Genomic DNA, 26,757 nt, shown 5'->3' on the forward strand with positions numbered 1-26,757 from the left:
CACCTTATTTATTTATTCTAAAAAAAATTTTTTATTAAAAAACACTGTTCATTTCATCTGTTTTGAGTTTTTAAATTAGCTGCTGTCACTGAACATATTCCAATAAGCCGACAATATGAAGTCTACTACTCTCACCATGCAAGTTATAAAAGTTCTACTTTTTTCTAATGCCCAAAAGACAAGCACATTGATTTCTGGGAGAATGCAACAAAGAACAGCAAGTCAGCAGGAAGGAGGTAACTGCTGTGCCTCGTATGTGGCAGGAATTTTAAGCCTACAAAGTAAGGGTATGAAAAATACTACTATGCAAACAATTTACACACACTATAGAGCGCATGAAATGGAGACACAACAATAGCACAGAACCATTGTCTACGTACAAGTTTGTCACTTACATTATAGTAAAGTGTAATTCTGTGAGTTCCTTTAGTCGCGCTGGAGCATTTGCCGAGCGAAAGGTTTGACCTGAGTGCTCCAAATCCAAACGGCTCACTGTAAGCCCTCTAATGTGCAGTTTACCCTGGAGTTCAGATTTTCTTACTGCAAATGCTGAAAGTCCACTTTTGCCAAGACTCAGAAATCAGGTTAACAACAGCGTAACTCTCAGCTTACGTAATAAGGTTAGCTGCAGAATTGAGTAATGAATGGATGTGTATAACAGGAGCTGCAATAGCCACTGAGCTTAAGCTGTTACGTTTAACAGCAATCAACCCAACAAATGTAATGAGACAGTAAGTGCTTACATCAAAATGGTGAAACAAACACTCCACAGTTGTTCTCTTTGGGGGTTTTAACGAAAAGAATGATCAAAGGAAAATTGCTGTATTCATCCAGGGAAATCTGTGGCTTGTAATTTGTGTGAAAATGCCATTCACAGCACTGACCACAATTCACATTGCCTATCCACTGATTTTAAGATGTATTTTTTTCTTTTTAAAGACAAAAATGAGACATGCGTGCTCTGCCTCTATAAAACAGAGCACTGAAAATGGTTTGGAAACAGATAACTGTGGTGTCAAGTTTTTAATTGGCACATCTGGACAGAGCAAACAATGATCCACTTTATCACTGATTACACCACGGACAAAAAATACATTTAATCAGGCTGCTGAGTGGAATGAAGAGAGGACGAGTAGGCAGGGAAGAGAGAAGAGAGGGAAAATACACATGAAATAATTACAGTCTGATTTTTCATCCATCTGTCTAGAGATTCTGTGAGGACCATTATGCCTGCAGTCGTGTTTCTGAGTGTTGCAGTGAGAATTGGTCATGGTAAAATTAATTCTAACACTAGGCTGTGATATGAAAATGACAGACAGAAGGAGCACTGAATGTGCAGCAGTAATTAACAGTCCTAAATGGCTCATTACAATTCGTGATTTCATTAACTAATCAACTATTTTATGAGCGGCTGTTTGTGTGAACACATTTTTTTCTCCAAACGTACCTAAATGCTATTTGATTGGAGTGTCTATTGCTCTTCAGCTTGCATTGGTTTGCCCAAATTCCCACAAATGGATTACCCATCACTTATAACTGTTGCCAAGGTGCTCGGTGTTTCAGCCTCATGCTTTTCAAGCCTTCAAGAGATTTCACACACACATAGATTTGTGCTCTTGCTGGACTACAAACCCCCAAAACAAAGTAACTATGCATTATTTACTGAAAGTGTCAGAAGAGCAATACCAAGGGAACTTCTGTTTGTGACAAGATCAATAGGGATTACAGTGTGCGGTTCAAAGTACAATTTTAAAAGACAATTTGGTGACAAATTAGCAGGGAAATAAACAGTGCGTTAGTTTGGGGTTGTGCTCCTTTGCATTAATTCTCCTAATCTATGGCACTCCACTGGAAGGATGAAAGGAAAGACATTCCCTCACCTGTAGTTTCCAGGTGAACTGGTCACTACACTACACTACAACGTACTACAACAATAACCTTACAGGAGTAATCTATTACTTTTGAAAAAGTAAAGGACAGACCGCGTTGATACAATTGAACATGCTTTTCTAAAATGCTCCAATTAGGCTGGGATCTGGCTGACTGTGAAGGTCACAGCAGATGTTTCACATCATATTCATACTCATCATACAACTGACACCTTGTCTCCACAGATGGGGGGCACTGTCATCGTGGAAGAGACCACTGGTATAAAAAGGGTTCTGTTATGCTAAAGATGGTAACAGCTTTGTAATGTTTTGCAGTTAGGTTTTCCTGGCTCAGTCATACTAAAGTAAAAATAGGACAGCAATCTCCTTAGCACTAGGAAAAACTGCCAGTTTCATTTTTTTGTATCCTGCAATTGATTGCAAGTAGTTGCGGTAATCACTTTCGATCACAAAGTAATTGCATAGATTGCCTGCTGGGAGGTAACCTGTCTCTCTATTGAAGACTGACTGCATTCACTCTCAGAAAGACTGGAAAAGGTTTGCAAATAACTTCGGTCTAATTTGTAAATGCAGTCAGACTGATCGCTCAACTCATCTGTGACATTATTGCTTCACAATAGGGGACCCGACTCAGCTGGTTGCCAGCTGGTTGCATTCTGGTGGATTTGAAACACAACTGGACTCTGAATCTAAGCAGTTACTGAAAATTTCTGTATATGCTGACGGCAAATTTGTAACAGAAGGTAGCGATTTTTGCTGATTTATCACAGTCAGCCGCTGCATCATCACAAACAGATTGCATGTAATTGCCAAGCTGATCCCATTCCATCATGAACCGATAACAGCAGACCGACTTACTGCTGTTTTATCGCTGTCCTGAAGATGACAACTGACTGAGAGTGGCCGCAGACCTGGTCCCCATCTTCAAATCAACAATTTCAAAAGCAACAAGATCCCAAGTTTATTGCACACAGTGACAATTTTGGTCGTGCTATGGTTTCCAACCACTGCCATCATTATATGAGACTGTAGCACTAGAGAATCAGTTAACCCAAAGTATACCATGTGACAAAAGCGACAAATAACACAAATAAACTCGAACACAGCAAAAAAATTGAATAAAAAAAAGAAAGAAAGAAAAATACTGTTAACTACAATTAAAGTATAGAGGGTTTATAACCATGATATGGCTCTGGTTAAATCCTCTTTGGTACGCACCAAAAATCCTTCTACGCAGGTATAACAGAAGAATAATAAGAGGTACAGTAAAAGCAACAATGTTACAAAGCAAAGGTATTTCCAGAACCATTGAAAAGAAATACGTAAATGCCTGCAAAATAACAAAACATACCTTTTGAAAGTATAAATTGAAATATGGCCTCATAACTGATGACAGTTTACAGAGTAGGAGCTGCACAAGTTCTGCTGTCAGTCTATAAATAGAACAATGTGAAAAGTGGGCGATTATAAGCATTTTTTCATTAAACATTGTATTGCAGCTTAGGTAGCATGTGCTAGCAAACAATTAGATGTGACTGAAGTGTGTTAATGCCGAGTCTCAAATTGTGCTATTTTGAGTTGTACTGCTTTCTTTATAAGGATAGAAGAACAGAAAATGGGTCGCCCTATACTAGCCTCGATGTTTTCAAATTCTACAATGTGAGAGGCGAAAGGTACAGCAGAAATGCACGCAAATAAAAGTGGAACTATACTGGACCAAACTAATTGGTTGCATCCATCCCCTCTGTTCCACCGCATACCTGCGGCAGAACGCACGTCTCTGTGGCAAAGAGAGCGTGGGTAGCAACAGTGTGTTATTGCTGCCGACGCATCTCACTACAGATGCCAGGACATCTCCCATTATCACCGACTCCTCATCTGACAGCGGTCTCCTAACAACCACGACATGGACACACTAAAAAGGGAACGTACAAACTAGAATGTTAAAAGCACTATCTCCCTCCTCCACTCCCGAGCTGGATATGTGGGTTATGCGTTTTCAAATCGGAAGCGTGTCCTACCTGTTTCTGCCGTTCCAGGAAGGAGGAGAGGAGGAGGAGGAGGAGGAGAAGCAGGCGCATCAGGATGTAGATAGATGCCGCATTTAGATGATCAGGAGATAGCTGGGATCTGGTGCTCCCTCCACAGTCACGATGCACGTCGCCAATGCATTTATCCACTTTGTGCTTGACGGTTACTTTTGACGCACAGCTGCTTTAGTATGAAAAAAAAGAAAAAGGAAAAAAAAGATTGAATCCAATTTACCGGAGCCTGCCTGTTATTTATTTGTATTGGATACTTCTTACCAGTTAACCATTTATTCAGTGCTGATGCAGACGAAACAGCAGAAAGTGGCCCACAGCTGAAGCAAGGTGCAAGGATACCAAGTCAGGCTCACTACAAATATTATAGTTTATTCATGTAAACGAATCCAAATGTTAGTCATAAAACTCCACACCACCCATTTGGGGGTAGTGATACTTAATTTCTTTTTCTTATGCATCTTCTTTGTTTATTTATTAATTTATATTTTCATCTATGTATTAATTAATTGTTTTCTTGCTATCCTTTAAGGTTTACCTGCATTTGTTAGCTAGTAAAACAAACCTTAAAGCTAACTATTCTCTGTTACAACAAGTCGGACTTTAAAGTCAACACTTACCACATTTTAGGACATTTTCATATTCCCCTGAACTCTTCACAGGAGAGACATATGTTTAATTTCTCATAAAATACACCCTTTCCCCCTTTTTCGTCTCTCTCTCTCTTTTTTTTTTTTTTTTTGGTCATAATAAAAATGGCTGCAGGCAGACCACAAAAGAAGAAATGTGGCGTGTTCAAGAAAACACAAAATACCCACCTAACAAAAGTAACGAAGATTTCACAGTTTGATAATTATACAGTCAAAGGTTCTGGAAAAAACGTTTTCAAGACCTGCCATAATTAAATCCAGGGGACACAGCGAACAAAAGTAAATAAAACATCTCTGACTTTTGTTCGCTGGCCTGTTTTCCCCATCAGTGCAGAAAATTTCAAGGTACTATCTTAATATTATTATTTCAATACTAATCTGAAACATGTTTATTGATGTCAGCTTCTAGGCTTAATAAACTATCGAGTATGTAAAGTACGGATCCAAACTGACCGATCTAACTGCATTAGTGATGGGTCGTTCGCGAACGAAATGGCTCTTAGAGCCGACTCTTTGAAGTGAACGACGCGAGCCGGCTCCTTATTGGGAGCCCTGAGGTTTTTTGTTTTTTTTCTTTCTCTCACCCTCTCTCTCGCCCTTTTTTCCGCTAAACTCCGCATGCGCGGCCTGTACTTTGCGCTGGGCAGAGGGGGGAGGGGCGTTAGTTACACTCAGTAGCACAGGAACAGAGCCAGAGAGAAAGAGAGCGAGGGACAACAACGTCACATTAGAAAGATATAGTAATCATCCGCTATTTTCAATTGCAGATGATAAAGGATTCAGAAATCATGCAGGCCCATATGACAGAGAATGTGCATCTTCTTTTTGTTTTAATATTTTAATTTATATTTAATTGTGTTGTGGTTTGCAGTGTTTTGTGTTGTTTCACGTTAAATTTGTTTAAAAGGAAAAAGCTGAACATTTAAATAGTTAAAAGTTTAAAATGTAAATAGTTGTTTTTTGTATTATATGATTTATTTATTACATTTTATGTGGAGTGAATAAATAAAGTATATTTATGGTGGACCTTAAAGACAAAGCATGTACAAACTCCAAAACACGTAAAAACTCAGAAGCACGTACAAACTCCAAAACACGTAAAAACTCAGAAGCACGTACAAACTCCAAAACACGTAAAAACTCAGAAGCACATACAAACTCCAAAACACGTACAAAAGACAACAGAAGTGCTCCAGGTTTCTAGGGCGCAGTGTTGAGCTTTTGTTACCTAGTGGCTACACAAGCCAGGAAGTATCAACAACCGGATTTGGTGTGTGGTAGTAACAGGTAAATGAACTTTTTTTTTAAATTATTTGAATAAATATGAGTGCTTGTCTATAAATACACAAACAATACACACGTTTTCAATTGTGTTCAGTAAACGCTAGAAATGTGTTTTCGAGTTTGTACGTGCTTTTTGGAGTTTGTATATGCTTTAGAGTTTGTACGGGCTTTGTCTCTAGGGGCCATATATAAACATATATAAATAAAACCACTTTTTTTTACATTAGTAATTCCTTTTCTGCATAATTTTATATTATTGTTAATGATTAAATAATTAAAGCAACAAAACAACCTGAAGAGCCGGTTCGGAGCCGAAAGAGCCGGCTCTCTATAAAGAGCCGGAAATCCCATCACTAAACATCTCTGCTTCTGAATAAAATTCAATATAACACTCTACTATTATTTCTTTTTCTACGTCAGCATACAGTGTGCTGTGGTCTTCCCACTATTACACAGCATTTAGTATGTAGCACACTAAGAGTCTATTATTTATTTTACTACAGTCTTGCAAGGAATATACATACATATCTGGTAAAACGCTGCCATCCACTATAACTTGTTTTAAACTAAGTGGCTGGTGTATTCCCCTCATTTGGCTTACCAAGCTCTGCATCCAAAGTAACAACTTCTTTTTTTATCCTCTTACCTACTGTGCTTACTAGGTAGTGTTTGCTGCTGTCATTCTGAAGTTGGCAACATGCAGAGCACTGAAAATTGTTTTACTGGCAGAGATTTAGATTTTTCCATTACACAGCACACTTGTTGCCAGGGTAGATTGTTAGAAACGACCCTTATTGGCTATATATCGTGAAAGAACACCAGTTTTTATTCTGCAGGAGCAACTTCTTTTTTCTCTGTCACTGCAGCACACTATAATGAGTTTTGTTGTCTGTCATTAGAATCACACGTCAGGGTTCATGTTCAATTCATCTGTGTAGCATAGTGTATTTCTGTAATGCCTATCAGCAGATGGGTCGTCGACCTGCATACTTGCCCAGGCTGGGGTGTGTAGAGGCACAAAGGGAGCAGCAGGAGCAGATGGGAGCGAGATGGATGACAGGATGATGAGACAGAGCTGTGTACTTAATATTTAACCAGTGAAGATGCATGCTGCTCCTCTCAGGATGGGAGAGGAGAAAATGATCACAATGAAATAACACTGATTGTAGGGATGCTGGAATCAAAGGTAGAAAATACTGTGCTCAAAAGAAGCATCATGTACTGAGCTATACTCAAATTATGATGTACTGAAGTATTTTTTGGGTTGTAAGAAACTTTAGTTAACACACACACACACACACACACACAAAAAGACCAGTATAAACCCTTTATTGTAGATTTGCTGCCCCGTCCTGTTGCATCACCCAATTTGAGCCAAGCTGTTGAACATATGGCCTCACCAAATAATGTTTGGGTATTCTACATTGGTAATTGGTAAGGTACTTGGAAACAGTAACTGTATACTTACTTTTTCATGTACTGCATAGAATTGAGAGGAAACAATGAAGATAAATGTGAACCGTTTTGTCTGAAGTTTTTTTTTTTGCATAATGTGATGCCACAGTAAGATTAACCTTTATTGATTTGAATATAAAATGCCATCACTTTATCATACTGATCAGTAAATTTGTGTGAAATCATGCCTTGATTTGCACATGAATTCTTGAGTTATGACCAAAAACATGTTTTGTGGAGCCTGTTGACTTTTGACAACCAAATAAAGATAATTTACTTAAATCTGTGTTATTCCGCTCTGCTATCCTTTTCATGTCATTTTTCCTGTTAGCTGACCTGATAAATACGAAAACCAGATCAAGGTCAATTCATTAATAAATAAATGGTAATAAATGTACAATAACATATGGTATAATAATGAGATATATCGATTTTAAAGAAACCTCAATACATACACTAAATGTCCATCCCACAACATAAAACCAACAGAAATGACATCATCACTGTTCCCCACCCCAAGATTCTGAGTAGCTACATTATAAGCCAAAGTTTTTTTTATGTTAATGAGGAATAGCTGGTTGTTTGTACTCTGTGACCACTAAATCCTACACACTGTTCCTTTAATATGAGAATAACTTTGAATGCTAATATGTAAAATCACTCTGTGGCTAACATAACACATCACACAATACTTTATTAATCCCAGAGGAAATTATGTGTTCACAGGTGCTCCACAGTGGATCTCAGTGACGTCGATGTATTTATGGGTAACTGCAGTTTATTATACAGTGTTGGTGCTGATGACTTAGCAGGGTGCAGGGTAAAGAAATGTTTATGAGCATTAGCTGCACGGTAGAAGATTAATGGACTATTTATGCATTTAATTTGGATGTAAATTAATAGTAAATTTATGGTATGGCGTTGCAAGGATGTGTAGAAGATGATGTTTTGCAGCTGAGAATTACCTCAACTACCTAAGTAGACTGCTCTTCCTCCTGGCTTTTTTAATAATCAAAATATGCAAATCAACAACCAAACCAACGGGAAACTGGTTTTTGCAGACACGGATTAATAGAAGTCCCATTTAAACATCCACTGGAAAGCCACATCAGCCTCACACTGTGCCCGGTAAATGCTTTATAAAAACCACTTGTGGAATCATCCAAATCAGTGTCTAATGCATGTTCTGTAGTAATCAGAATTAAAAACAGGCCCAGACATAACAATAAGGAATAGAGCCAAAAGAATAACAGAGAATAATAAGATTAATACTTCTGAGATTAAGATAATACTTCAGGACAGTACTTTTGCTTGTACTGTCCATTGGTCCCTACTAAGTTATAACTTTTTAGCTAAGAAGAGCCAAGAAGTTACATGGAGCTACATGCCTTTGAGTACTCAAAAGGGTGAAAACCACTTTGCATAGGCTCAAATGGAAACAAATGCAGAAACAAAGTATTACACCATATATAAAAGATGGACTTAGTTATTGTGAGATCACAGTTAATCTCTGCAAGAAACTTGCAACACGATGCATGGTATCGATGCAGCTTGCAACGACGTGGCAGGTTGTGGTGTAGGGTTAAGAGGGCTTTGCAGTTACCTTGTTACTTCCGACAGAAGTCCAACTCACACATTAGGCCTTCTTGCTTTGGGCTGTTTTTAGTCAACTGAATGATGAATGTATCTGGATCAGAGGGTTCAGCTGGGAGTTATGCTAGCACTAGTCATCTAATTTTGGTCATGGGCTGCTTTGTTAATTCACTGTGATAGTGAATGTGATGCTATTTTGGACTAGGAGAAAACAGAAACTGAACAGCCAAATCCTTAAGAGTACCTGTGTGTCATACAAGAAGCTACAGTCTAAATTATGCATTACCTTTAATACTTCAGTTTATACAGTGAGTCGCCTAAAAAAGTAAAGCACCCACATGGAGTTAAAATAAAGAGGGAAATTAGCTTCAGAGATTTTATTGTAACTCATTTTCAAAGTAAGTCCACATGCCAAAGTGTACTTTTACCACTGCTGAGAGCATCTGTAATGCATTTTGATGTATTTGTTCCCTGACCTTGCTGCTAAAGAAAGTAACATCAGTCATTCAAAATGTCAGACTGCAGGATCCCACAGAAACATTCTGTCTCTCACTGCCACGAAGAGGTTTAAGTGAACAGAAAGGAGACAAGAAAAAAAAAAACATGCTGATTCCAAGTCACCTTTGATTTATTCAGTCACCTAAAATAGTACATTATTCATTTGTTGCTCTTTTCATTGCAGAACCTTTTTGTCCCCAGGTACAGCAGCCCAAAAACCCATTTCACCTTTTAAATGCCTTTTCCATTGTCAAAGGATTCTCAATGCAGTGAGCACAATGAGTTTATCTGTTAAATTCAAAATGGTGTATAAGCACAATAGCCCAAATTTGCTTTTCCAATTATGAGACAAAGCAATAATTACTCTGGACTAAGCTGCCTTCAAATAAGCCTCAAAGAGAAGTAGCTTGCATCATTATCATAATAAAGAAAATCATCCACTGGTAAAATTGACAGTTAATCGAATTAAAGTGTTTCCTCGAAACCTGGAAAGAGCTGGTTATGTATGAACCATCACTGTGTTACAGAGGTAAACCCACTTTTTAGGAGAGGATGTACACCATCACCCAGAAAAATCCCTTCTTGGTCCACATTAAATATGACCTAACAAGATACTTTTCAGAAACAGTTACTTACAGTTGCTGACAAGGTTAATATGAGGAGGGAAAACCTGTGTGGTTGTCAGGGAGAAAACTGGAGCGAGAGAGACCATCGACTCTTATAAAGAACCCCCTCTCCCCTCCCCAGTTACACCCCGTTTAAATATAAAGACATCCCAAAACATTCTTCTTTTTTTTTCCTATCTGAGTTTATGTTACACAAAGACTTTGCTGTTTGTGACTCTGCATTTTAACAGTTCTGAATTTGACAGACAACCCCTGATTTGCATTCAAAAAGCATCATAAACATATGAAGCTACTCCATTGTACATCAATCGGGCTATTGAGTGGTAGAAACCTTCATTTAGGGAACATGTGGTCTGTCAGAGACAAATGCTCTTCAGGTGGTTTGTGGATTTATGCCTCAGCGGTCGTAGGAAGAACTCTCACAAACAGAGTTTTGGTGTCAAGAGATTTGACTGAAGAATCAGCTGGCAGCTCTGGAAAACAGAAATATTTATGGCTAAAATTACATTTGAGAAGAGCAGTTTTTAAAACTTTTAAAACCTTACAGCTAAGGAAAGTTACTTTGCTTTATCAAAGAAGTTAAAAGAAACTTGGTGTCTTTCAGGAAAATGCTTCGATTTTTTTAAAATGACAATGCACTAACTCATGTTTTATACTTGATTTGGACGTCCTACTGGTTACAATAAAGAATACACAGCTTAGCATCTAACAACATACACAACTAGAATCTTACAGCTTTCCCTACAAGCTGAAAATCTTTTTTAAAAAATCTGCCTATGTGCAGAATTGCAAAATCTATTCCAGTCACAGAAGCCATTTTTCTGCATGTACCACTAGGTACTGAGTAGTATTTTAAGGAAAATCTGGCAAATACATTTACATGTTTTTACTAACTTTTCATGAGAAAGTGTGGGGGGAAACACCGTATCTCTATCAGGCATTAATTGCCTTAAAATCTGTTTCAGTGACGGTTTTAGTGATCTTTTTTTTTTTACCCTGAGTAAGGTCCTCATCCAGGTAGAGTTTGAGCCGCCTGCTGCGGAGGCCAAAAACTTTGGCAGTCTCAGAGAGCAAGCCTTCGTGGTTAAGACGATTCTGGCCTACTGGGTTGACCAGTAGGAGGGTACCCACGTCTCCTGATTGGCACTCTAGAAGAGATAGGGAGGGTGTTAAAGAGAACTGTACGACATGTTACATCATTAACAATGTTTTTTATTAGCAGGGCTGGTTCTGTCCTGAGAGGGCATATATACAAGCTTCAGCTGGGAAAAGATGAGGAAAAAAAAATCCTGGCTGAGTAGAAGGGAAAGGTGAAAGGACTGAGACTGAATGACTCAAAAGATAAAGTTGGATTATACTCAATTTCCTGCAGTAGAAGCAAAACTGCATCATAACTGCACAACCAGCATGCATGACTTGGAAGAAATGGAAGAAAAACCTAAACACAGCTACAGTTACTCCTTGTCAATATCCACTTAAAATAATAGGAATAACTGTAATGTTGACAAGAAATCCATATACATGGTAGCTGATGGTAGCGATGAGGAGACAGATGCCACTCTGTCTCCACCAACAGCTGGTTAACTTACAAAAAAAATGAAAAATGATCTTGATGAAAAGTGCTATACAAATACAGGCCATTTACCATGACCATTTGCCTGTGGTGCTGATGACCACAGGCAAGCACTTTACCATTTTTAGTTTTGGTGGTAAGCTAATTTAAGTGGCTGTGCAGGCACAAGTACAGAATAAATGAATAAATATACGAATCAATGTTTGTAGCCCCAGTGGTGGAAATTTGGTCTGGAGCAAAATCAATGTCAAACTTTTCATTTAAAACTAGTTCAATCTCGAATATAAATGCAAATATAAAGAGGACAAAAACAAAACAAAGAAAATCCTCTCAATATTTCTCTCAAATAAAACGTCGGTCAGACGAAGATTAATTAGGATTAATCTTTAGGAGTGAGAAAAGCGTGTTGTGCACATAAATTCAGTTTCTGTGGCTGCTTCTCTCACCAGCTGGCTGAGCGTTGCATAGTAGAAGGTTTACATAAGGACACGCGATGGTGTCGGTGGAGGGGGCGGGGCCAGGTGACGCAGTTCCCGCAGTCACTGACAAAGTTTTACCAGTCAGAGTCTGCACGTCCGTTTTGCTGGTCAGCTCTGTAAGAAACAGACAGTTACATATATACATATGTTTCATGATGATTTGTGAAATCTATAAAACCAACAAGTCCTCAGTCACACAGAGTTAGAGATCTGGTGGAGACCCCCTGGCAACCACCTGTAGCTAGGGAGCAATGCTTATTCTCTAACCAGTTAGTCAGTGGTTGTTTCATCCTGCCTGCTGCTGGATAAAATGAAGGCAAGGCAGTATTCGCTTTAGGTTTGCATCACAGTTACTGCTTAGTGAGTAGCTGTCGAGTGTTTGCAGACAAGTCGGCACAAATTATGTCCATGGCAACCACAGCAATCACAACGAGGTCTCAGCACAGAAGACCTCTTTGTGGAATACTCATTTTTCCCTAGCAACTGGTGGTTGTCATGTACCAGTCTCTAGGCCTGCATGACTGGGGCCTAAAAGATAAAATTAATTTAACAATTATTATCACAGGATAATGGTTGTTTTTACTGTTGTCATGATAAATGAAATCAAAAAACTGACTAAGCTCTGTTGGCATTTCTCGCATGATAAAGTGCTCTAGCTTATGTCAGAAGGCTTTATGAAATGTTTATTTTCTCTACAGTTTAACAGAAAGAACCATTTTATGACTAAATAATTAATTAATTCTATTTGATTTCAATTTGCTGGAAAAAAGTACAATATTATATTGTTTAATAATAATTTAAATGATCCTTACTCTTAAAAATGAACTGCTCTGCAAAGTGGAGTTTTACAGCGAAAGTTCGCTACACTGTGTGTAACTACCCGTGTTTTCTGTTATTTTTTACTGACATTATAGCTATGAAGAAGATCAGAAAAGTGGAAAAGAAAAAACAGTCAAAATTCTGTGGAAAAACTATAAAATTAAAAATGGTTAAAGTGCAGCACGAAAACAGCCAAAATAAACGACCCAGAAATATATAAAAAGAAAAGTGAAATAAATGACAGATAAAATAACCGACTGGTAATAAAGGAAGAATTTTCATTGTTATTAAATATCTGGAGGTAAAAAGAAGATGTACATTTTTAAATAACATGATTAAATGTTCCCATAAAAAAGAAGGGAGTTTAGTTCTCACCAGTTCCGTCACTGAAGAATTTGAGCTGTGTGTTATTGGTTCCAAAGATGCTGCTGCACGCTTTCTTCAGCTTGTCCAAGTCTAGCCTGTTATCCCCTTTGGGATTCTCCAACAGCACTACACCCTCTGCACAAGAAACCAGTTCAAGAGGATTATTAACATAGCCAAACAGTTACTAAAAGTAAATCACAGGTAAGATAATGTTACTGTATTTATACTATAGTTGTATTTAATATTATATGTGCATTTGGTTGCACATATGTATAATCTCAATCATCAGCAGAGAAGATTTATTGTAACTCTATTTAAAATTAGACAGTTACAGTTTTCCTGTTACACCACTTAAACTGGAGAAAAACAGATTCTCTCCCCATGTGCTACCTTGTTCTTTGTTGTTGACCTTCACCTGGAGGTTGACATATGTGCAAGCTGGTCCATTTAGAGGAGCCCGAGGGGCTGAAGATCCCTTTACTATGGTTAATTCCAGGTCTGAACCCTTCAGCTGCAACAGACATAGAAGAAGAGTGAAAGAGTCAATAGAGAAAAGCACACATAAGTTTCAGTCTCATGACAACTGCAACAAATATACTTAAGAGATATGCAAGAAGGTAACCACTAAACACAAAGTTAAAACTAATTTTATTACTGTAACACCAATTTGAGTGCTCCTTGTGTATATTATGTATATGCTAAATACTTTCCAGCACATTTCATGAATGCTTTAAGATTGTGTCAGACTACAAGCTGCTACAAAACTCAGTCATATATAACCCTGGTTGATCTAAACGTATTCTTTTATACCTGGGTATTTTCATCTATGATGACACTGGCAGTTTTTGAGACAGGGAAGGGTAGAAGTGGAGCCTTGGTGGTAGCCAGGATGAAGTCAGTGTGAGCCTTGATCACAGAGTCCAAGTACTCCCCCTCTGGCTGGGAGCGGTAGTACACTGTTATCTCATCTGATGGCACCAAATGCCCCTAAGACCAGACATTAAGAGACAGGTGGCATGAGAAGTGAGAGTTTTTCTTTATTGGAGCAGGCGAGTAAACAGGCTAAAAGTCTTGCTTCAGTAGGTCTTCAAACAACAACACAAATCCAATGACTGCAAAGGACACAAAAAATCTTTAGCACAAGTAACTCTCTTCAAAGTTTTTTCTCCTCCTTTATAAATAAACTACATCTGGAGGAAATGATTACCTGAAAGCAAGAAGGAGGCAAACAAAATGAAAAGATAAACAAAAGAGTAGAATAGCTGGATTAAAAAGCAGAGACCATACAGGAAGAAATAAAGGTGAAAGCAAACAAGGGGACATTTTTACTGGATGACAGCCCATTTATTTTGGCATCGTATGCCGCAAACTTCCAATAACCTTGACATATTCAAACACATTGATCTAATCCTATTCTGAATGTGTAGCTGGGCGCACACATGCACGGCCACACACACATGTACCAACAGTGTAGCACACACATTCTCGCAAACACGCCATTTGCAATATTTGGCTCAAGGGCGGACAGACAGCCAGATACAGAGAAGTCGATAAGAGGAAGAAGGTTTAAAGGGTTCTCCAAGTCAAGGTAACTGATCCTACCCTGATGGGGCTACTACAGTGCACATGAGCCTCTGTATGAGTGTGTGTGGTGGGAAGGGGGGGGGGGGGGGGGGGTGTTGAATAAAGCAACAGATCTCTCCAGTTGGGGAACAGTCCATTAAAAATAAGGAAATGGTGACCCCTGTTTCTCAACTCTGCCTCCCACGCGAACAGTGATAACAGGTGCAACCCACCAAACTACTACCAAACATGTACAAGAATTGCTAAAAATTAATTCCCATCCACAGGGTGGAAAATTCCTGACAGATCTCAGTTTGAAATAACTGGAGGAATTTAACCTGGCAGGGAGCCAATGCACACCACTGCTATAGGGGGATGGAAAAAACTGTTTGTTGCTTGTGAAAACAAGGGGCTGTTGGCTAATCCGTCTTTACTCCCCAGACCACTTCAAAGCTCGAACATTAGAATCTGAAAGGGGCCAGACTGTAATTAAGCTTCCATTAAGCCTGCCTTATGATGGAGAAACCTCTAACTGTGACGCTGCAGTGGAAAGATTTCAAAACTGCCCGGACAATACAATGAGACATAAAGACGAACGGGGGGAGGACTGGGGTGACGGAAATATAACAAAAAGCAAAGTTTCTGTTTTGACTCTACGCTGCAGTCTTGAAACATCATCAGATTAAATAAAATGGGAGTGGTTTAAAGGACTATTATCATACATGTGAAAGCAGGGGATTGTTTGGTTTGTTTAAATAAAGGAAACATCCTCAAAAAGTTCACATCTGAAGCAAAACTCCTCAAACTGCCTTAGTGGCATGTTTTGTTTTGCTGTTGCAACTACGTCAGGTTCTGCTTATTAAACACTGGATTGTAAAATTCAGTAGTGGTGTGTTATGTGTCCGTCTTGGTTCCACAGCTAGTAGTGGTCCAGAAATAAATGACCCACCTTCTTGCGTAGTTTCTGAATGCGGTTGATGACCTCTCTGGCAACGCCTTCATCCACCATAGACTGATCTGGGGTGACATCCAACAGCACCAGGACCTAAATGATAACAGATCATGAGCAGAAGAGAAGAGGGGAAAAACTCTTAGCAAAATTTATGACAGAACTCTCCTGATGTTTTTCTGTGACTTGAGATGAAGGTGGCGCTCTAATAAACAAGATTAAATTCTGGGTGATCATAACTTAATATTTCAAACAGGTCTATCAAATTTAAAAAATAAAAAAGCCATTTTACATTATTATTGCTATTATTTTATTTTAGATTAAAACAGCTGGTTGGAATAATATTTAAGATGGAGGTTTAATTAATTTCATTAGTATTTATTCTAATCCAAGCTTTTATGTCTTTAAGATATATCAGGTACTTTTATCCAGAAAGTGAGAAGACCATTAGTTAATGTAGCTATAACTGTGAAAAATGTACATAGCACTGTCTGCACAGCAAGTTAATTGTGTGCTGTGTTTTCCAATAATACTCTTAAATAGAAAGAAACAATGAGGTGAAATGTGCTCGTCCTGGCATTCAACTTTGACGAACTCCATAGTTAAATTTTCTCTTATTACTGCTATGCACAACCCATAAAAACTGAATATGAGTCATAAAAAGAAAGAATTTCACGCAAAATAAAGATCTTCAAGCATTACCAATCTCCTAATATACACATACAGCGGCCATGTTTTTTTCTACAGATGTACAAATGCTTGTTAATGGAAATATCTAATCAGCCAACACTTTTTGGCAATTCGTGAGCAAAAATGCTAATGCCAGGTTGTTTCCAGCTGAAAGGAATGCAAAAGTAACTTAAATAAACCCTTGGTACAACAAAGGTATGCAGAAGAGCATCTCTGAATGCACAAAATATCAAACTTGGATTACAGGAAAAAAATATTGCATTGGTTGCCACGCCACTCCTGTCAGCTTAGAACAGGAAACTGAGGCTGCAATTCAACAAAATTTGGACAATAAATGTCTGGGAAAAACACTGCCTCATCAGATGACTTTGAATCCGCTTCAACTTTTGTATGGCATAAATTACATGAAAACATGGCTCCATCCTCCTTTGTATCAATGATTTAGACTGCTCATGGTGATGTGGTGATGTGCATGGCATCGTTTAAACTGTTTAAATGCCATGTAACTGACCATGTCCATCTCTTTATGACCACAGTACCCATCTTCTGATGGCTCCTTCTAACAGGAGAACTCAAACAGCCTCCACAGTTACCAGATCTCAATCCAACAGAGGCCCTTTGGGATGCAGTGGAACCAAAGATTATTATCATGGATGCGCAGCCAACAAATCTACAGCAACTGTCTGATGCTATTGTGCCAATATGAACCAAAAGTTCTGAGGAATGTTTCCAGTCCTTTGCTGAATCTATGCCACAGAGAATTAAGGCAGTTCTGAAGGCAAAAGGCCGTTCAACCCAGTACTAGGAAGATATACATAAAAGCGCCAGTGAGTGTAATTAAATTACTTTAAAACTGAACCATCCAGTCCTTTACCTCATTGTTACAAACTATTACTTTGAAAAGGTTAACAAGAGTTGACAAGAGCAATCTTTAAGCAGTTAGTCTGCTATCCTATTGCCCAAACATTTACAGTGTCAAAATATAAGACAACATCCAGGCAGCAGTAAAGGATATACTGTCTGCTTCTCATTTTATCATGGATAGAAGGAGATAAAGATGAGTGAATGTACACATAAAACAATGGAGAAACAGAATATGAGAGAGAACAGAGCGTCAGACAGATGGAACCTGAAGAGTCAGTGTGAGCGAGTGAGCAACAGAGAATTAAAAAGCCAGCTCAGTAAACTGGTATTAAGCTGCAGCCGTGTGGCATGTATGCGGTTGAAAGAGCACTCATTAGAGAGGGCCTCTGGGAAATGCATATATACTGATTCCACTTAGCTGCGAAATAATTTCATACATCACACTCACAGTAAAGAAACATAAATGCATTTACAGCATGTGGCAGCTTGGTGTAGCAACAGCAGCAGAGTAGTTCTTTTTTTTTTTTTAAGATCTAGTCACTGAGCACCTGAATATAGTCAACATCGACAGGTAGCCAAAGCAAAGAGGTTGCAAGACCTCCTCCTCGCATTTTATTTAAACTTCACACGATAGCCAAAATTCTTTGGATACAGGGTTGTAATACCAAGAGCACTGGGTTTACCTGTGTATCAGAGTGTGCTTCATATTGTGCAGAGCCTGAGCTCTGATCAAAAGTGTACATCAGCCTCAGGTCCTCCTCATGGAGCTCATGACCATCCACCACTATGGAGCCTACAAATTAAGCAGATAATTCATCATAAATATATACATTTAGCAATATAACGTTCATTAAACCTATTTATATCTCTGTTTAAATAAATGTGCCCAATGATTTGGTGGAAGAGTTCATCTCCTGACAGGACTTCTAAAGGAGATTTGAGTTTTAATCACAATGAAGAAAGTGCTCTCTTTACATTTATAACTTGAAAGTTAATTTGTTTTCTTGTTTTCTGGGGTCTGGACTGATGTTTGTTTGTATTTTAATATTACTTAAAACTTAAGTCTTTCTAGCTGCATCCGCACTAGATCTGAGCTTTAAAACAATACAGCAAATGCAATCTGCTCAGGTTTATATCTCCATTTTGCCAGTGGCAGCAATTACCCATATCTCTGTTCTGACTAAAAACCATGACCGTGTTCTCCTGTCCTCTTCACTTTTCCTCACCCGGAGGCTCGGTGAAACAGTCGCTTCATTTCTCTCTAATCTGAGATTTCCACGCTTTAATTTCCTTTGTCCCTCCCTGCTTTGTTGCTGTTTTACATCTTCTATCTTAACCATTATTCTTCCACCTCATGAAAGTAATAGCATCAAAAGGTATAGGTCATGAATATTGGCCACAACCTACAATCACTTTCTAGCCTAACGGTCAATTTCTCGCTTTTAGAGTCATGGAAATTACACAAAAAGTTTAAAAGTGGACTCAACTCAAGTGTGAGCCATTAGCTTTTTTCCATGGTAAGATTCATTCACTCTGACTGTTCAGACAGACAAAATGCTCCACTAGCGGATCAATATAACTCATCTGCAAACCAAAAACAAAGGACTTCTGTTGTTCATAGCTTCCATTTAGTTTAGTAGCAAGCAGTTTCACATCATGGCTTGCGTTCGATTTTAATTGATGAACTGTAACTTTGCAGTAATATAAACATTTTCTTCTTTCTGTGCCCTCTCTCCAACATTTTTCTACCATCTGTCTCTTTCCATGCATTGCTTCTTTCCGCCTCACAACTGGCTGGACTTCAAACATGCAAGTTATTGGAAATCTTAAGTTCCCACAGTCCAGCTGACCTCTTCTGCCTCCTTCCTCAAAGACTCTGGGGGCTCTCCTCATCTTTCTATAATTGGAGAGACGAGATACCTTGCATTGCTTTGATCCCTACCCTGTTCCAGACCAGCTAGTGTTTGGATTCAGAGGATAAACTGGTTTCCTCATCGAGGATTCGTCGTTAACACTAACTGATTGTTCTTCACCACTTTATTATTTGTTTAGCAATATCACTGAGAGAGAGAGAGAGATAGCCTTTATTTGTCAGTTGCAGGTCTTTTGCCCACAACCGAGATGACAGACCTTGCCGACCGTACATACAATACACAAACATCACATTGGGGAGACAGGTCAGGCTAGGTAGCGAGGAAAAAAAACATCGAAATGTGTAACGCAAAAGGATAATACAGGAATGCACAGATATCAACACACCATAGCACAATAAACACAGACAAGCAACATGGGAAAGAGTTCCAGTGTGTACATCTGATCTGGGACCGCTGCAATCTTTCGACTGCGCCTCCAACTGACCCGATGTCCACATCAGAGGGGAGGTAAGCGTTGGAGGTGGCGTTGGATCCGGGGTAGGGAGGGTGATGCGTCAGTGAGTGCTTATCAGTATCAGTATATGTATGTGTGTGCGTGTCGATAGTTCAGCTGAGACAGTGTCCTTCGCCCTGCCAGGCTAAGTAAACAGTCTTCCAGCCAACCCAGGTGGCCTTGCATGGAATGGGAAGGAACAGACTAAACACAGTCGTTATCAGGGTGCCAGCTCATTAATAATTTGATAACTCCACTAGAAAACAAGTAAACATTAAAAAAAGGATACATAAAGATGAAGTCAATACAGAACATAAGGCCGCTAATTTACAGCTACACTGCTGAAACAATTTTGTGATTATTTACTTTTTAAAATTTTTAGTCACCTTTCTTCTGGAAGGCTTCAAGCTGTTCGCTGGTGAGCTCCTTGATAGAAGCAGTGATGGCTTTGAAGGCCCCCTTTAATCTCTTGCCCAGCACCATGTGGTCTGGCTCGGCTCTCAGGCGGATACCATACTTGTCCTTGTCTGTTGAAAGTGTCAACTGTCGCACATTAAGCTCCTGGGGAATAAAGAATAGTCAAAGACACCATGTCATTGTCTTTTAGTTGGCTGCAAAATTGTTAATATCCCACACTGGGGAATACAATATCATCTGCCCAAGACTGATACAGGTACAAAAACAGTGTACAGTAGGTCACTCGTACTATGGATGTGCTTGGAACTCAATATAAAATTCACTGTAATGACATACCAACATCTAATTCTGCTATACTTCAAGCAAAACCTAAGCTAAAGTAAACTGTTACAGGGGAGTTACTGTACTTGTATTACTACTACACATATGATTACGTACATGAACACTCACAATGTACAAGATTTATAGACTCAAGTTTTGCTGTTAATAGAAGTCGACTGATAAATGATTGATTTATGCATCTCCTGACTGCTTAGATAAGCTGGCTCTTCTGGCGCTGTTGTTCCAAACAAACAGACAAACTGTGCAACATGGCTGAAGGGTCCTTGTCCAATCCCTTCTTTACTTTACTTTAAAAATGTTCATTCATTGCCCATTACAAAGGCTGTTCCCATTAGATCAGAAAGGAGCATTAATGTGAACCTGCCAATAAACTCACAGGGCTTCAGCTGTTAACAGAGAAAATGGTTAAGGTTTATTTATTTATGTAGAAAAACAAGCAGATACTTCTATTCAGTTGAAATAATACAAAAGTTAAAAACTTTATATACTAGTGTTGTAAAGGGCAAGTCAAAAATGATCACCATTCACTCAAAGAGTACATCAGCCCTGAAATCAAATAGTCAGTAAGCCAGTCAATCTGTAAATCTCCAATAAACCATCCCCCCTTTTTAGTCAATATTTCATTTTTCAGTCTGGGGAGGGGGAGGGAGAGAGGGAGGGGGGGGGCATCTGTGATCCAGTCATATCAGCAATACTCAATCACAATGCTGTAGGTTGTGACTGAGATCAAGCTCTAGCATAGTTGACTTGCTGACAGAGAGCACAGATAAGCTTTCTGTAGAGGGTCGATGTATAAACCTTAAGGGCACTGGGGGGTTGAAAATATAAGCTTACTTAAAATGGGATTCTATCAATGGGTTGATTTCACAAAGAAATAGCTCATTTAATCTTGAGGGTAAATATGGCTTTGAGGTTCTGTTAGTCTGTGTAGGGGAACGTGTGTGTGATGACTTAGTGTGCTGGTGCATTACAATGAAGGAAGGCTGTCAGCTCAAAAAAGCAACTCATTTCATATTTGACATAAAGCTCAGAGGAAACTAAGCTGACAGAGTCACCAACAAGACTGTCAACAAAGCAAAGCTGACCCAAGCTAAAATTCAGATGGCCACAACAGCCAGTCTCACTCTGCCTCCAACCTCTCCTCCCTGAATGTTAGGAGAATTCATTCCCGAACACTGGCCACAAAAAGGTCAAACCCAAAACATAAAGTATCTTTGTTATGCTTAAAGATGAATCTATACTTAATGCGGTTTTATTGAAATTAAGAAACAATAGAAAAATTCAGCTTCCAAAGATTGTTTACCGGGCTGCAAGGCCTCCACTGCTCTTAATTGTGACTCGAAAAACCTTGTTTACTGGCAGGAAAGCTAGAGGCTGACAAGGTTAAATGTCCTCCCCACCAGAAATAAAACAGAGTGATAGATAAGAAGTGGCTAGAACTCAGATAAAGCTTGGAGGATCCAGCAGAAGACGCAACAGAAGCTCTTTTCTGTAAAAGTTGTGTTAATGTTCGTCAACGTAGTCATGTGGGGGGTTGAATCAATTTTCCAATTTCAAGAAACAAAGACGTACAAAATCCTGCAAAGGTGAGAACATTCTTCTTTATGACAGTACTATAATGTCTTCTTTTGTTGGAAAAATGAAAAGGTAAGGACTTCAAGGATTTAAAGACAATGGGGATTAGTCTGCAAGCCTGTTAAACACCTGAATTAATCCTCACTGTCTAGTAAATAAGCACACACTGACATTGGTACACAGAAGACTTATGATATGCTCTTAAAAAAGAAAGCATGCCTGTGATTGCACTTTGTAGTTGAGAAATGTGGCAACTAAGGTAGATCAAATGTTAAATAAGATTTAGAGGCATGTGCTTCGCCCCTCTATTTGCACGAAACAGACACTGAAATTTCAATTACAGCTAAAGATCCAAGTAGTGTGTGAACATGTACTCCCTTTGATGTTCATCCCCTCTATCAAATCAACAGCAGTGGCTTTGGAGTGTAAACACGGTTCCAGGGATGTTTCTCTTTAGATTATAAGTTAAATAGTACTGATCACAGCACAGTAAAGCAACAGAATTACAGGCTGGGGAAAACCTTTGCAAGAAAGTGACAAGAAAATACCCCCTCCAACAGTGCACGAGTAAAATCAAATCAATCTCCCCAATTTACCAAAAAACAAAACAAAACAAAAAAACGCAATATGAATACACAATACAATATAAATGTTTAAATGGTTGGGTGTTCTATTTACTTTTTCTAATTTACTTACTTCAAGTATGTATTTCTGCAGTGACTCAATGTCCTTCAGAGCCTCTGGGTCCTGGTGGATGACTACAACCTCCTTCAATGGGTACTGTAACACAAACCAAAAAGCTAAAACCAACATCAAAGAAAAAGCATGCACAATACAAACTAGCATACACCTACAGCTACATTTAGATAATGTAGCTGTAAAGTAAACTACCAATTCATCATAAACCTTGTTGCAGTATGAAAAGTAAGTACATTTTGACACAGGGTCAATCTACTGCAATTACGAGAAAATGAGCAACAAAAAGCAAAACTGCAATTCTTAAATCCTGTGTTTGGCTATATATTGGATCATTTTTTAAAACAGAACTTTCTATATAGTATTATTATTATTTACATTTGGACAATTACATCTATTGAGTCTTCTATGATTTTTTTTTACCCAAAATAAATAAAGAATACTACTACCAAGCAAAACAAACATAATATGGCAGTAACTCAGGAAATGATCCAGCACCTGAGTCAGACATGGTCCATATTACATCACATCTGATTGAGTCTGACTGTGTTTAAATTGTGTCTCTTTTTGTTTTTCTGAATGCATTTCTGTTTTTGGCAATGGTGCTTTTCAAATTAAGTCCAACATTTTATCTGAAAGAGCCTCTTCATAAGCTTTCAATCACATCACAAGAAGGCAATGGATGAATCTACTGATAAACAATGTAAAATGTGCATGAAGGTCCTGGAGAAATGAAGTACGTGAACATTGAGTAAAGACTCTTCTTGCCACATTTTAAATCATGTTTCCTATAGTAGGTACAATGTAGATCCCAGTGGATTACAGAAGTGAATAGGGTCAAAATGGTAATCTACCTTGACAGGCAGGGTCTTCCTGTCTCTGATCACTCTGCCCAGCTCAATCACAGACTGCATCCGAGAGACGGCGCCTTCAATGCGCTTGTCAATCAAATTCTCCCTGTGAAAACAGAAAAAAAAATATTGAGTGTCATACTTTTCATGTTATCATATGCAGCACCGAGTGAGAGAATCAGTGTTTGGATAACTCAGCCTATTCTGTGACACCGGAGAGAATGAGATTGGGAATGTGAATACCATCAACTGAAACTAGAAGTGACTGAGCTCTGTTCATTTAAGCCACGTGACGTCAGTCTCCACTCATAACAATAACACATACTCTTAGGATAAATATACATTATTCTGTAAAACTATGTGTAGGGAATACTTGGGTGGACAGCAGCAATCCTCATCTTTTGTTAATGGTGATTTAAGAAATTAATTGGATTATCTGTTGAGGAAAACACTAGAGAACAGCAGGGTCAGTACCGCATATATAAAAGACAGAGTTCAGAACCATCTATTTAGCACCACTAATAAGGTACAACAAGACTTCCACCTCTGAATTCAAATTAGAGCTGTTCAGCCACTAATAATCACACATAATAGCAATATTATCCCTAACTATCTGCAGGCACACAGAACTATGCACAATGCTTGTTCATTTACTCGTGGCTTGTGCCTTCTCAGTGTGCACGCCACATTGGAGTAAAACAAGAGGAGTGGGTGGCCAGGGACAACCAATCATTTAATGAGGTGATTGACGAGCGGCTGTTCCCACCAGCTGATTGGTAGCTGACCTTTGGGAGGAAGGTGAAGTACTCTCATTTGACAGCAGGAAGGACAAGCAGCTAATAAAGCATCAACCCTGAGGGCTGCCTAAGTGACAGGGGAGATTATATGAACCATTACACAAACTATTTTCCTTATGCTAAATCAAATGGATATTTAATCACGTCAGAACTTTTTTATAGTTAAAGATGATGCAATTAAGTTTGGGCAATTAGAAATTCCTCCCAGGCATTACAAAACTGATCAGCCGCCAAGCCACAATTTTTACTGGAGTAATTGAAGTGAAAGGAAATGAAAAGAACACATTTTGTGAGCTATATCCATTCTGCAGGGCCGACAATCAAGAAAGGGTCTGTGCAATTCTGCATGAATATTTCTCAGCCTCTTCTAAAATCTCTACTATAACACTGTTTAAAGACAGAAAAAGATATTACCCTAAAAACCCCAAACAGGATCAGACTCATTTTATAGAGAAAACAGCAGTGAACAAAATTACAAAATTACAACAAAAGTAACTCTCGATATCAAAGAGTCTTAGCTGGCTATTCCTTCTTTTAAAATGTAATAAGGGGCACATTCTTTAAAAACTAGGGTCACTGTGTTCAATATGTAAAGAATCTAAACATTCAAAGATAAATGGATGAAGATGAAGAACAACAGGAATTAAGGGACAGAATGAGAAAAGCCTGGAAATTACAAAGAAAACACTGAAAACTTCTCCAAATCTACTTTGAAGAGTTAAGAGTTCAGTACAATTGTGATAAAGTACAGCCACGCACTGTGGCTGACCCTGATTAGACTACATAAGCAGTGGATATCCTCTCAGAAAAGGAGCTAACACAAGTGTGCTTTCTGTTTTTGAGTGCTATGTGCCAAGAAAAGCCAATGAACCCAGTTGACCTTGGTTAGATTAAAATGGCTGAAGAACAGTTTCAGATTCTTAGTTTACTTATGCACCTAAATTGCAGAATATACTTGCAGCTGGAGGTGGTTCCCCACATTCTTCAATCCTGTTTTAAAAGTTAAGTCATGCTAACCTGCCAGCCCATAGCACTTCCTCTTTTTATGACACCATGATGAACTGCCACTAGCAATGGTAGACCTTTTCTGCTTTCTGGGAGATTTGCTGTGAGCTGGAGGGCCACTCTGACCAGGGCATGGTTCATGTGCTGCTATGCCAAACTAACCAAGACTGCACAGCAGAAAAAGGACTACTGCTGCCAAGACAGAAGAGTTACTTCTGTCTTCTGTATTACTAAACGGTCAGCTGATTATCTATATGAAAATGTACTTGAATTATCTGTAGATGAGAACCTGATTTAGAGTACCATTTTATATTCATTCAAGAAAGGTTGTTCCTCATTTCAAATCGTTAAACAATATCAGAATACATCTTCAACTGTGTTTCCAGCAACTTGGATTTTCCATCCATTACCCTCTATTTAGCTCTGTCTGGATCTCCAACAACTATTGATAACTGGATCTGGAACTGAAGCTACTAAATGAACAACTTTTGTCCCACTCTATGTGATTTCTTTTCATTTTCTTTCGCCTGGTGTTTTTGTTTTTTCCCCGAACAGCAGTGACAAAAACACCGCAGAGCTGAGCGGAGCTCAATAGAGTCCCCTCGGCTGCGAATTCTGTTTTTGTCGTATCCATGTGATCTACTGTTGACAGTAATGATAATAAACACATTAAGTGGCAAAAAAATTCCTCTCAGATTACTGAAAGGATTTTTCCAACCTGACTTGAGGCAGCATGAGATAGTGGATGCTGCTGTTGTCCTTCTCTTCCACAGAAGCAGGGTCAATGAGGTGACGCAGATTTTGGTACATCATCTCGGTAATGAAGGGTGTGAAAGGAGCCTGAAGGGGTAGAAGGCAAGAAAGCAAGTACAGAGAGAGAAAAAGAGAAAGAGGAAAATTTATTGGATGAGTGACACTGTAGTTAATTTACATTTTTCAGACAAGAAGGTCTAAAAGTCAGAAGCGCGATTTTTATGTAGTTTTTTTTCCCCTTAACTGTCGCTAAAGATCAAACAGAATTGTGCCACTGTGAGTTTACTTCTTATGTGATTCTCTTCTATTCCAACCATGGCTAATTAAGTTGTATACCACACAGCTGATCTGTATTGATCTGTGTTAGGATTACCGATTCTTAGCGAGCCTCATGCCTCACATGCAAACATCAATGTGTTATAAATAAAAACTCCTACTACTCATGAATTATTCATAGTTAAGTGTGCACACAAACACACCTTTACAATAGCAGCTTTATGCTTTTATTTATTGCATACACAAAAGCACAACCTCACCACAAGAAATTTTCCTCATGCAATCTCTTCTCTCTCCCTCCCTTCTCTCAGTCTCACACACACTAAAACACAGAAAGC

At 38.7% G+C, this 26,757-nt stretch overlaps 1 protein-coding gene and 1 long non-coding RNA gene across 2 annotated transcripts in view; both read right to left on the bottom strand.

Annotated features, from left to right (window-relative positions):
• Positions 1-9,523: 9,523 nt before the first annotated feature.
• iars1 (isoleucyl-tRNA synthetase 1) overlaps positions 9,524-26,757 on the bottom strand; it is a 59,215-nt gene continuing 41,981 nt past the window's right edge. Inside the window, exons 23-34 of the mRNA XM_085160880.1 lie at positions 26,109-26,230; positions 23,592-23,694; positions 22,738-22,821; positions 20,094-20,268; positions 18,024-18,133; positions 15,787-15,882; positions 14,085-14,261; positions 13,665-13,785; positions 13,284-13,409; positions 12,057-12,203; positions 11,033-11,185; positions 9,524-10,510 (exon numbers count right to left, since the gene is read on the bottom strand). Coding sequence (XP_085017006.1) covers positions 10,428-10,510; positions 11,033-11,185; positions 12,057-12,203; positions 13,284-13,409; positions 13,665-13,785; positions 14,085-14,261; positions 15,787-15,882; positions 18,024-18,133; positions 20,094-20,268; positions 22,738-22,821; positions 23,592-23,694; positions 26,109-26,230 — 1,497 coding nt within the window. The 3' untranslated portion in view covers positions 9,524-10,427. The remainder of the gene's footprint in view (positions 10,511-11,032; positions 11,186-12,056; positions 12,204-13,283; positions 13,410-13,664; positions 13,786-14,084; positions 14,262-15,786; positions 15,883-18,023; positions 18,134-20,093; positions 20,269-22,737; positions 22,822-23,591; positions 23,695-26,108; positions 26,231-26,757) is intronic.
• LOC146518393 (uncharacterized) lies at positions 22,311-22,731 on the bottom strand. Its single transcript, XR_014874261.1, has 2 exons — positions 22,383-22,731; positions 22,311-22,346 (listed from the first exon to the last, which is right to left on the bottom strand). It is a non-coding gene; the product is annotated as an uncharacterized LOC146518393 (long non-coding RNA).

This window comes from Neolamprologus multifasciatus, chromosome 5, assembly GCF_963576455.1.
Source record: "Neolamprologus multifasciatus chromosome 5, fNeoMul1.2, whole genome shotgun sequence".
Classification (NCBI taxonomy): Eukaryota; Metazoa; Chordata; class Actinopteri; order Cichliformes; family Cichlidae; genus Neolamprologus; species Neolamprologus multifasciatus.